Below are 13,260 nucleotides of genomic sequence, written 5' to 3' on the forward strand. Positions count from 1 at the left end.
TAGAGTTGTTAGAATTAAATAGCTAATCCATGTAAGAAGTGTTTAACACAGTGCTTGACAGGTAACAGACATTCAATAAAGGTTAGCTCTTACTATGCAATAAGAATATGGGGATATTAAAATAATATTAAAGCTAATTTCTTAACTATGCTTATTTCTGAAACAATTTTAGCTTTTCCTGAAAAATTTTTTTGAGTAACTATTATTTTGGTAACCTGAAAATGTCCTCGAAGGACTTCTGTGATCACTATCTTTACTAGGTATTCTTTTCTAAGCAATCTCGTTCAATTTTATTATATTCAATATGCCATTCTTGTTAAATGTGAATCATATCACAGGTCAACCAGTCCCAAATTCCGGACTGTAGACCAGTGGCAGCACAATCTGCAGTCCAAGGTAAAATGATACAAATAAGGACAACAAAGCTGTCTTTTATTCTAAAATTATCTTTTCTATTTTTAGGTGTTAAAAGTGTTCTTTCTTTTAAGAAACAATGCTGACTATGATGACAGAATACATAAAAAGTTGAAGCTGCCTGTTAGTGCTCTTATTTTGTGAAATTTTATTTTACTAGTTTCTGAAATGCCCAAGTGAAAGAACCTGTGTTAGAAACAATACAAGGATTACCAATTTTGTAAATAATTAGAATGAGATTTGTAAAAATAAGGATGCTGTATGCTAATATAATTTTTATGATTCAGAAGTTTACTAGGATCTGACAAATGAAATTAAGAAGCCATCTCATCAAATGCAACCAAGTGATGCTTTAATTAATGTCATATTGATACACAGAAAATTAAAAACACTTGGCTTTCCTTCCGCCAAAAGAACAAAGATCAGATTGAACTACAGATGATTTATCTTCCATTACAAGAGGCACAGGAGAAAAAGAAGATTCTGTATCTCCTTTGGTTTTACTGATTTTCCACATGGGCACTGGCTTTCAGCTAAGATAATGCTTACACAGACCTAACTTTTCTTTCTTTCCTTTTTAAGTTACATTCCTGTAAGAGTGTGCTTTGAAGTAGTTTCTGAAAGTCCTAATTTAGAATTTTTGATTTAATTTAAAAACTGCTTTATTACTGAAACAAATGTACTTTGCTTTTTAAAAACATCTCTATTTTTAACTTTAAAAATATATAATCAAATAGAACGTATTATACACCCTTTAGGGGACAAACTATAATGCTGTTTTTAGGTTCTTCTGCTTCTCCTCTTGGTACATTTACTATTTGGAATCTTTATTCATTAATTTGATCTATTTAACAATCACCTAAAATAGGCTACCGTTTTTTCTAGGTGTTGAGGATACAGCAGGAAACAAAATTCTGCATCTTCCTGGATCTTTCATTCTAGAGAAGTATAGACATAAATTTAAATATACACAGAGATACCTCTTTGTGTATGTATCCAAGCAGCCAATGGTCATAAGTGTTTTGGAGGAAACTAAGATAACGCAAGTAGACAGGTAACACTGAGCAGATGTAGGGGGTAATTTTAAATATTATGATCAGACAAGAGCTTAGTGAGGTGAACAAGTCATGTGGTTACTTATGGAGACCATCTCAGCCTGAGTAAGCAGCAAGTACAAAGACTACTGTGTCCAAAGGAAGGCAAGAAGGCACATGTGACCAGAGTAGAGAGGGATGGAGATAAGAAGATATCAGGATGAAGACTGAACTGGTAGCTAATGGTGTTTTTACTCTGAGATGGAAAAGCAATAGGAGAGTTGGCATTTTTTTTTTTTAAATGGGGTCTCTCTATGTTGCTCAGACTGGTTTTGAAGTCCTAGGCTTAAGTAATCCTCTCACCCTGGCCTCCCAAAGTGCTGGGATTACAGGTGTGAGGCTACCATGCCTGGCCACAATAGGAGAGTTTTGAGCAAAGGAGGAATAAGACTTGATATGATGTTTTAAAAGAATCATTCTTACTGCTATATTGATAACAGACTGGGGTGAGAGCAAAGTGAAAGAAGGAGAAGTTAAATGGCTACTGGAATAATCTAGGTGAGAGAAAACGTGGCTTGGTCCAGTGCGCCAGCAGTGGAGGTTGGATTCTACATACATATAGTGAAGGTACAGCAGGCAGGATGTACTGACAAAAATGATTTGTGTGTAAAAGTGGAGTCAGGAATGACTTCGAAGTTTTTGGCCTGAACAACCAGAGGGTACGGAAACTGTGAAAGAAAGAGGTTTAGAAGGAAAGACAGGTTAAATTTTGGACATGTTACATTTAAGATGTCTCTTAGTCATTCAAGAGAAGATGGCAAACAAGTGTTTACATACATGAATCTAGGAGTTCAAAGCAGAGAAACAGGCTGGAAATAGAAATCAGGAGTAATCAACCCAAATAAATGTAAAGCCATGGGACTGAAGGATAAGACCAAGAGGGCGAGAAGGAAACTTTTTTTAGTTTATTTGTTTTAGAGACAAGGTCTTACTGGGTCGACCATGCTGAAGGCTGACAATACCTAAATCAATACCTAAAATTCTGTCGTGTCCATACTAATTATTCATAAATGAATGATTACTGAATGAATTTTAATCATAATTGTTGAGGCTCACTGCAGCCTCGAACTCCTGGGCTCAAGCAATCCCACCTCAGCCTGCAGAGTAGCTGGGACTACAGGTGTGTGCCACTATGCCTAGCTAATTTTTTATTTTTTGTAGAAACAGGGTCTCAGTATGTTTCCCAGGCTGGAAGGAAACCTTTTGTTAGAGCCTTTTATATGTTCTCATTCCTATAATAAACTGCACGAGAGCAGGATTTCTGCAGCTAAAAGTGCACCTTCTACTTAGCAGGTACGCAATGACTGTTTTTCCTTGGTCCAGGTTCCATAGCCTCATTTCTAAACTCCCTACTTAACAGAATTTCAGGCAGCATGTGATGCCTCCTGTAAGGTCTGCCATCCTTAGGGCTCAGATGTTCCATGCCATCAAAGAATTTATATAGCTTGGGCAAGACCCTCAGAGTCTGTGCCTATCCACACTAACAGCAACGGGTGTCCAGGTCAGTCTTGAATGGAATTAGGGCTGAGTTTGACTATAGTGCATTCCCAAATGTACATGGCTGTGGGGAACTAAGCTATAAACAAGGATTTACTGTGAGTCATTAGCAATGAAAACATTTACAATTATTCCTAATCCCTTGTAGACAGTTTGAACGGGTTCCTTTCTTGCGGTTTACTTATTTGTATTATTAAATTTTCACCCAGTTTGAGGAAAGATGTAAAGTGTCAGAAAAAAAAGTGAAGAGAAGAAAAAGAAACAGAATGGGCAACATTTCGAGATTTTAGGGCTGCAGGTCCAGTGACTGAAGGAAGCACTTCACAGCCTCGTGGGACTTGTCATCCACGTGGACTAGACACTCACACTGTAATTCCTGTCTCTGGCACCAGGGAAAAAATACCTTTAGGACCTTCTAGTATCACAGATCCTCTCCCATCAGTATGAAATCACTTTACAGTAACTTTTTTGTCTTAAATAGAGTAAGCATCCTCAGCTGACCTTGCTTCCCTGTCCAGCCCCCAAGTTCCCAGTGCTGCTTTTTGAAAAAAGTCAGTTTAATTCTTCTGATTTCAATAACGATGAGCTTAACATTCCCAAATTCTCCAACACTTCTCACTGCAACCAACCTTCTCAAAACTAACCTTTACCATCCTGAAAGACAGGTGAAATTTATCTGCCTCTCGTCAGACTTCCCACCCCAAATTCTCAGATTCCACAACTGCATGCCCTTTGTGCTTGCCACCTCTTGTTAGGCAACGGTCCCCTTCTCTGTGTGACTCCACAGAAAAGTGGCCGCAAATCTTTCCTTTAGTTCCCCCAAACAAAGCTAAGACCATTCTGTAGCCTTTAACAAAAACCGACTGAAGGCAGGCAAAGAAAACACAACACCCAACATCAAGTATCCACTGCTTTTGGATTCCAGCAGCCACGCTTCTGCCCTGGCAGGGCCTTGCTGACTTTCTTCTCCCTCCTTCATGGCCATGTAGGAATCCTCCACACCCGGCTTTCTTCAGGAAGCCCAGAACCTTCCCTAACTAGAGTACTCTTAACACTGTAATACTCTGGAGATCTGCCCCCAAAGACAATTTTTTACATTATGGTAAGTCCAGAAATTCAGAAATTTATGGACCTAGCATAACAGTATTTTTTTTTTTTTTTTTTTTGCGTATCCAAAAGCCCAACGTGTTTTTCCCAGAACAGAAAAAAAATATGCCACCTCTCTGTTGGGTCTTGCTAGTTATTCCCTCCTTACATCATTACTCCTTTGCACAAGCAATAATCCCAAATCACTATTACCCTTTGCCTCAATCCCAAACTCTGAAACTGAGAGTTGATAGGAGGGTTTAAGAAAATAATGTGGCCAGGCAGCGTAGCTCACGCCTGTAATCCCAGAACTTTGGAAGACTAAGGCGGATGGATCACCTGAGGTGATCACCAGCCTGGCTAACGCAGCAAAATCCCCTCTCTACTAAAAATATAAAACAATTAGCGGGCCGTGGTGGCGCATGCTTGAAATCCCAGCTACTCGGGAGGCTGAGGCAGAAGAATTGCTTGAACCTGGGAGGCGGAGGTTGCAGTGAGCCAAGATCACACCATTGCACTCCAGCCTGGGCGACAGAGCAAGACTCCATCTTGGGGGAAAAAAAAAAGATAATGCAAAAATAAGAAGAACAAAGAAGAATGAAACAGCAGCAGCAGCATGTAAATATTTAGTACATTTTATGGTACATACCATGTCCTCAATAAATGACTAAAATCCACTATCATTCATATCCAACACAGCATTTAATGTCATTGTAAAGGTCCCCAAATAATAGTCCATTACTGGATAACCCCTTATGATTAGGAATTTAATATTTGTTAGTTTTTTATCTTCTAAAATTTCTAGCAAATAGTAAGCACTTAATACCATTTTGAATAAATGACTTCCCTTTCATCAAGTATTTACTAACTTCTACACATAACAATATTAAGAGACGGTTTCTGTTCTTAAGGCATTTATACAGATGTGTACAAATAATTATACTATAAGACAAATCATAGTCATTTGAGAAGTTTAAAAAACTGCTAAGGGGTTCAAAGACAGGCCAAAATTACAACAATGGTATAAAGTAATGGTTCTAAGTGGGTTCTGGGAACCCCTAGTGTAGTTCCTGAGACCCTTTCGCGCGGTCCACAAGGTCAAAAAGATGTTTCATAATAATATTAAGATTTTATTTAGCTTTTTCATTCATTCTTTCAGGAGTGGACACTGCAGTTTCCAGTGTCCTGTGACCTGTAATAGTGCAAAAGACTGAATGCAGAAGCACATAAACGAATCCAGCTCTGTGATTAAGCCAAGACATTAAAGAGATCTTCAAAACGAAAACCAATGCCACTTCTCTAATTGACTTTTTTGTTTTGGAAAATTTGTTTTTCCACGAAAGTATTATTTCTGCTACCATGTAATGGGTTATTCTTTTAAAATAATATTTTTAAAATGTCTTAGCTTTAATTTCAATGGCGGTAAATATCAGTATATATTACATGTATGTATTATCTCTATCCCACATAAGAGCTCTCTGGGGTCCTTAATAATACTTAAGAGGGTAAAGGAGTCTCGAGACCAAAACTTGAGGAACCCTAATACAGCCATTCCAAACCTAATAAGGAAAATAGTTTTAATTCGAGTTTCATGTTCATGGTGAAGTCAAGAAGGGAACGTGGTAACCTGGTTTCATGGAGGAAGACGATGAGTTCGGCGTCAGTCTTTTCCAAAACCCTGCAAAATGTTCATGAATTCCTGCACCCCACCCTCTGCATTCATCACCTCGCCTGCGCTTCTTCCCAGCCTTCCTTAGGTCTCCCAGGGCAGTGTCCACATCCCTTTCTTTTGCATTTTAAGTCCTCTGGATGACTGCCCCATCCCAGGGGTCTCCTGACAGCTTTCCTTCTCTCACTATCCTCCCGGGTCAACCTCGACTTCTCCCTCTCACCCAGGGGCGGGGGTGGCAACAGGGAGCTAGGCAGCCGCTGGGCCACTTTTGCCTCCTCCCTCCGGAGCCCCGGGCTCCGCTCTCAAATCCCAGGCGTTCCGGGGCGCTGCTGGGTTCCGCTCCGTCTCAATGACCGAAGTCCTCCCCACCTCCGCTCACTCACGCCGGCGGCCGCTGCCAAGCTCAGCCCCGCCGACCGCGCCCCCACTTCCCCACGGGAGCCCACCTCGCTCGGCCCGCTCGCCCGGCCTGCCGCGGCCCCGAGCTCACCTGAGGCGGAGACGCCCGCGACTCCCCGCCAGCTCCGCCAGCCTCCTCCAGCCCCGGCCCTCGGGCGCCTGGTCCAGGTGCTCGCTGAGCCTCCGCAGCAGCGGCTCCCGCAAGCGGTTGAGGGTCGCGCCGGCCGGAGGGGCGAGCAGCGGCCCCGTGAGGGCAGCCGAGGGCGGCAGGGCCTGCAGCGGGTCCCCCAACAGCGACATGGCCCGCGCCGGCGACCCCGGACTGCCAGGGCTCCTGCCCGCGCCGTCACGGGCCTCGGCCCCGGGACACCTTCCGCTCGCCTCCGAGCCGCGGAGGCAGGGGCGGAAGCACAAATCTGGCAGCGCGGCACGGACCTCAGAGGAGGAAGCTCCGCTCCCCGCCCCAACTAGACTGGTTTGCTTGGGGGAGCCGGGCCTACCGGCCACGCCAGCCACGCAGAGGGGCGGGGAACCCGGGGGGCGAGGCACGGAGCCTCGAGGGGCGGGACCTTGGGCCTCGAGGGGCGGGGCGGGGTCGCCTACTGCGGGCGTGCGTGCGGCTGTGCGCCTCCCTCGCCCACCCCTGCGGTCCCGGGCTGGCAGTGGCGCGCGCTTCAAACCCGGGAGGTGGGGAGGCCCTACCGAGCAGGAAAGGACGGGTTGGGTGCAGCTGGAGGAGGAAGCGGTGGAGGAACTACGCCCCGGCAGCTCCTCTACGGCGAGGAAGCCAGCGGCGTCTGGGCTTCCCGAGACCGTGGGAGGAGGCCTGCGTACTCACGCCAGAGAGCTGGGCATGCGGTTCTCCGTCGCCGGCTCCCGCCCGCAGTCTCTGGTGGGCGCTGTCCCCTGACTCAGGAACTTGCATGTGCCCAGCGACACACCAGAATCCTGCAATGGGCAACCTCAGCGGACACTTCCTCGTTTTAGGGTTAGATGTGTATGGCATTGCTAGAGGGAAGTAGTGCTAGAGATCCGGATACTTGAGTTGGAATTGGCCAACATTTTTGACTAGACTTTAAAAAAATTACTACTTTGCAAACTGAGCTGTGGCATATTTAAGGCTAATCAGATCTGGGAAATGATTGTATTTAGCAGGAATCATCTGGTTTTCCCGGGTCAGACTGCCGCCCGCAATCTTCCTCGTCAAAGCAGACGACCCTGTAGAGGATGTCCTTCCCTGGAATGATCCGGAATGGATGACACTTGAACTCTCTCTGCCAATCTTAGCAACATCCAAGGCCATTATCCCTTTGAAAACTATGGCTTCGTTTGGGACAAAAAAGGAAGTAACTTACGAAATGTGACCAGATAGTTCCCTACACAAGGCTTCCTGGCCCGATTTCTGTTGCCATTAGCTTTTCATCACCCAAGGCAGCAGGATTTTCTGATCAATAATTTGGATACCTATATTCTTATACACGTTGGCGAGGTAGGTGCGCCATACAGTCTCCACCTCTTTCTAGCAGAAGCAGTCCTTAAACTTCACTCCAGCATAAGTTCAGAATTCAGACTGCAGTGCGATGGCCAAGAGCATGACTTTTGGACCCGGAAAGATCTGCTGGATTCGAGGGTTAGAAGCTTGAATGAGTTACTTAATTTCTCTGCCTAATCTATTAACACAGGACTGAAAATAGTTTATATAGAGTTGTTGCCTATGTGAAGCACTTAACTCGGTAACTGGCACATCGTAGATAATACATGCTATTACCCTTACACATACATACTCAGTTTGACTTGGCAAGCCTTTCCCAACCACTTCAGGTGCCTTCCCGTTTTGTTCTCAATCATTGAACAAATATTTTCTGAGGATCTATTACCTGCATCCGCCAATTATGCAAATCAAATCTAGTCTTTACTGGAATCCTGCCTTTTAATTTAAATTCAACAAAGGTCTTCTAAATTTAGACTTAGAAAAGTCTGCCGTGTACAAAGTGTTGCTTATGCAACCTCTCATGTGTGCATATGAGTTAAATGGGTGCCAGTGTTATTTACCCTTATCCAATATAGCTCAGCTGGGCACTGTTTTGACCTCGAGTTGTACCCTCCTCCCCCTGCTTCCCAAGTGACTGCCTCACTCGTTTTACCCTACTCCCAACCTTTTTTTCCACCTAGCAATTTTATGACCTATCCAGTCACTCTACCCGCCACCCTCCATCCTCTACCCAAACTGACATTACATTTTTTGACTGGTCTTTTTCTTCCCTCAACCAAATGTTAATATTTCTATGACATAATTTTACTCCTGTGGTTCTCTTACGGGCATAATGGTGTAGTAGAATGTGACCTTTAAAGTTAGTCCTGAGTTGGGGACTTGATGCTGCTGCCACTTACTAGTGGTGGACGTTAGGTGAGCTGCTTAATCTCTCTCAGCTTCAGTTTCCACACCTGTAAAAAGTGGAAAATAATAGTACCTAACAGTATTACATAGTGTCAGGGAGAAGTATGTGCATTGTATATTAGTACTCTTAAAGTTGCTACATCAATTTTGGGAACAACATAAGTAATTCAGCTTCCTTTTCTATATTAATCGTTATGTTTATATGAAGATAGGAAAAAAATTGGGGCTAAAGATCTGGCTTTTAAATGTCCCTTAAAAGTTCATGCATGTCTATAGATAATAGCCTTGGGAGTTCTTCCTCATTAGTTCAAAGTGAAATAGATCTTTGTAAATCCAGACAATTGGCAGGAAGCTAGTGGTTTCAATATATGGAACTCCATTGATGTAATCTTCAAAGCACTCATAGATCTGGAAACTGACTCATAGGATTTTTTTCCTTTATACAATTTAACTATAGATGGTACTCCAAGTAAAAAAAAAAAAAAATGCCAGAATGATATATTATTTCACAGTTGGACAGAGTTTAAAAGACTTAGTGCAGGAGAAAACCTGCTGGTCCTTGAATCTGTATACAATGGAGGGAAAGGAAGCAGGAGTTATGTGGCTTAAATGGCATTCATGGCCAGGCACGGTGGCTCACGCCTGTAATCCCAACACTTTGGGAGGCCGAGGCGGGCGGACAACGAGGTCAGGAGTTCGGGACCAGCGTGGCCAACATGGTGAAACCCCGTCTCTACTATACACACAAAAAAATTAGCTGGGTGTGGTCGCGCGCGCCTGTAATCCCAGCTACTTGGGAGGCTGAGGCAGGAGAATCGCTTGAACCCAGGAGGCAGAGGTTGCAGTGAGCTGAGATCATGCCACTGTAGTCCAGCATGGGTGACAGGGCGAGACTGTCTTAAAAAAAAAAAAAAAAGTCATTCATTGTCTCCCATCCCTTATTCCATGCTCAGCCCGCTTTGTGACTTCTCTGACTCAGTCTTTGTAGAGGCCACTCAGGTGACCCACAGACACAGGCTCAGCACATCCCTTGCAGCCCATTCTTGCCACCATCTTCCAAAGGATTAGGGAAATTTTCTCATTTCGATTTCAACTTTGTAATAGTAGCTAAGTGTCATACTAGTATTCCACACCCTTCCTTCATGATGAATCATCCAGACCTAAATATTTGATCCTGACCATGGGAAGTCTACACCTACTTGTCTAAATTTATTCATTCACTCAATCATTCCATCATGAACACATACTCATGGGGCACCAGACTCTGAATCAAATACAAACTGTTAAAGAATAGTTTGCATTTGATTAATTTATTTATTTTGAGATGGAGTTATGCTCTTGTTGCCCAGGCCGGAGTGCAATGGCGCGATCTCAGCTCACTGAAACCCTCCGCCTCCCAGGTTCAAGTGATACTCCTGCCTCAGCCTCCTGAGTAGCTGAGATTACAGGTGCACACCACCATGCCCAGCTAATATTTTGTATTTTTCGTAGAGATGAGGTTTCACCATGTTGCCCAGGCTGCCCTTGAACTCCTGACCTCAGGTGATTCACCCACGTCGGCCCTCCCAAAGTGCTGGGATTACAGGCATGAGCCACCGTGCCCGGCCTTAAGAGTAGTTTCTAAAAGAAAGTTTAAATCATGATGCAACAAATATGCAATGAATACATATCAGAGATTTTAACTCATTAACTAACAAGGGAATCAGAAAGGTGTTACAATTACTTCAGAGGAGAACCCAAAGACCAGATAAATATGTCAGCCTATTGAAATGAAGTTGCTTCCTAGATGCAAAACTCGCTTCTTCCACAGTGGAGGAGGGAATGCAATTGAACCTCCACCTGACAGAATTTATTTAATTGTAAACAAGATTCACTTGCATCACTATCAGTTTTCTGCAAGTTCGCTTTGACCTCAGAGTTGTAAAATAGTCTAGTCACGAGACAAAGACGAAGACAACCCAGGCGGATGAACTAGGCGGTATTCCCACACCACAGTTCAGTCTTCACCAGTTTTCCCTTAGAGTTTGCAGAATACAATGTTGACCAAACCCGATATCTGCTTAAGACAAGGAATGGTAGGAGTGAGTGCTCTTTTGATAGCAAAGAAGTATACAAATCCAGGGGAGAGCCCTTTGGTCCATGTGGAAAGATGAGAGGGATGGCTTGGGAAACAGGGTAGAAAGAATACCATACTGTAGGCCAGCCACAGTGGCTCACACCTGTAATACCAGCACTTTGGGAGGCCGAGGAGGGTGGATCACGAGGTTAGGAGATCAAGACCAGCCTGGCCAAGATGGTGAAACCCTGTCTCTACTAAAAGTACAAAAATTAGCCGGGCAGGGTGGCAGGCGGCTGTAATCCCAGCTACTCGGGAGACCGAGGCAGAGAATTGCTTGAACCCGGGAGGTGGAGGTTGCGGTGAGCTGAGGTCGTGCCACTGCACTCCAGCCTGGGCAACAGAGCGAGACTCTGTCTCAAAAAAAAAAAAAAAAAAAAAAAATACCATACTATAAAAGCACAGAGCTGGAAAATATCACAGCAAGGTTGGAGAACTGCAGTTGCTCCAGGAGAGCTGGGGATACTGATAGAAAAAGGACAGAGACCAAAATATAAAAGGCCATGAAGACCGGATTATGTCATGCCAAAATCCTGAGATTTTATTCTGTATAAATGTACCTACCACAGAGCCATCTATGCCCCACTGGTGTTATACAAGATGCTTTTAAGTTATACATGGATGAACATTCTTCTCTTAGTAGTTGTACATTAATACAGAAAAGAAAAATAGCTGCCAATCAAAATTGCTATTTCAACTAATAGTATTGATTAGGACTATATCAAATTTACTTGTAAAAATTTGATTTTGTTTAAGGAAGTATATTAAATGCCCAAGAGTACAGGTGGTATGTGGATATATCAAAACCCCTAAAGCTGCTAAATGTTTACAGTTCGAGAAACACTGCTTTAAGTGGTGGAGAGTAATTGAAATATTTCCAGCAGGATAGTGATTTCACTTTTGGGTTTTTGAAACATCTCTTGGGCAGCAGTGTGGAGAGGGGAAAGAGTGGAAGTCCAAGAAGTATTCTAATCATGTAGATGGGAAACAAAGGCCTCCACCAAGAGCCACAACACTGGGCATGGAAAGGAGGGGCAAACAACACATATTTGGGATTTTTTTTACTAGTCTGTGGTCATGTCTGGTTGCATGAATCACTGTACTTTAAAGAATGTTTAAACTTTTTTTTTTTTTGAGACAGTTTTACTCTTGTTGCCCAGGCTGGAGTGCAATGGCACGATCTCAGCTCACTGCAATCTCCGCCTCCCGGGTTCAAGCAATTCTCCTGCCTCAGCCTCCTGAGTAGCTGGGATTACAGTCGTGTGCCACCACGCCCGGCTAATTTTTGTATTTTTAGTAGAGACAGGGTTTCACCATGTTGGTCAGGCTGGTCTTGAACTCCTGACCTCAGGTGATCCACCTGCCTCAGCCAACTTTCAAACGTGTTATTCTACATTCTACTTGGTTTAGTCAGAAGGAAATGAAACAAACATTTCTGGTATATGGAATATAGTAAATGTGCAGTAGAGAAGGCAGTGGTATTAGATTTAGCCTTGTTGTTAAATGAGTAAGTGTGAAAGGTAGAGATGACAAATTATTCCCAAGAGAAGATTCATGTAACTGTATCATCAGCAGGTTCTCTGTGATACACTAGCATTAAATAATAGATAATTTAAATAACTGAACATTCCATGTAAGTGGACTTCTTCAGAAAAGGCTTCCTATAGTCAGAGTTTAGGGCTGGATCTTGAAGGAAGGGATGGATATGTTTCAAGTGGAGGAAATGAGAAGGGGCAAAGGTGCAAGAGGTGAATTTTAATAGGTGGCATTCAAGGGGATGGGATACACATTGTCTTGGAAAGAAAAGTGGCTAATAAAAGGAAACGAGAGTTGTGAGAAGCTGTGGTTGAATAAGGGCTTAGAACACTAGGAGGAATGAACAGGGTTTGAAGGGCCGGGTGTGGTGGCTCATGCCTGTAATCCCAGCAATTTGGGAGGCCAAGGTGGACAGATAACTTGAGGCCAGGAGTTTGAGACCAGCCTGGCCAACATGGTGAAGCCCCATCTCTACCAAAAATACAAAAAATTAGCCAGGCATGGTGGTACATGCTTGTAATCCTAGCTACTTGGGAGGCTGAGGCAGGAGAATCGCTCGAACCTGGGAAGCGGAGGTTGCAGTGACCCAGATTGTGCCATTACACTCCAGCCTGGGTGACAAGGGGGAAACTCTGTCTCAAAATAATAATAATAGGGTTTGAAGGTCCAGGGATATAAGAACAATGGTTGCAGGAGTATCCAGTTGCTCTAGAGCAAAATTCCCCAAGTTATGTTCTAGGGAACACCAGTTCCTTGAAACACATTATTAATGCATTACTTACAAAAATGGCTCCCTGGCAAAACTAATTTGGTAAACCCTGTGTTAAAGTTTTTCAGGTTTCTTTTCTGTATGTCTCAGAGCCATTAAGAAACTGCAACATGTTATGGCTTCACCAGTATATAGAGTGTCTCCAAACTTCTTTACTTACTGGGCCTGTTTTTGCTAAGTGTGTCCCAGAACTAGTGTTCTATGGATTTTCCTGTAGAAGGTGTTATCTTAGAATGTACCTAGTAGAGCTCAAAACTCACAGGTGTTGCCACTTCTCCT

At 43.5% G+C, this 13,260-nt stretch overlaps 1 protein-coding gene across 2 annotated transcripts in view; it reads right to left on the reverse strand.

Annotated features, from left to right (window-relative positions):
- Window positions 1-6,652, reverse strand: part of MALT1 (MALT1 paracaspase) — an 81,059-nt gene extending 74,407 nt beyond the window's left edge. The window contains exon 1 of one of the 2 annotated variants that reach the window (XM_008013950.3): window positions 6,254-6,652. In XM_008013950.3, the coding sequence (XP_008012141.1) occupies window positions 6,254-6,462 (209 nt within the window). In that variant the 5' untranslated portion in view covers window positions 6,463-6,652. The remainder of the gene's footprint in view (window positions 1-6,253) is intronic. The other variant, XM_008013951.3, reaches the window with a different exon arrangement.
- Between the last annotated feature and the right edge of the window lie 6,608 nt (window positions 6,653-13,260).

This window comes from Chlorocebus sabaeus, chromosome 18 (genome assembly GCF_047675955.1).
Source record: "Chlorocebus sabaeus isolate Y175 chromosome 18, mChlSab1.0.hap1, whole genome shotgun sequence".
Classification (NCBI taxonomy): domain Eukaryota; kingdom Metazoa; phylum Chordata; class Mammalia; order Primates; family Cercopithecidae; genus Chlorocebus; species Chlorocebus sabaeus.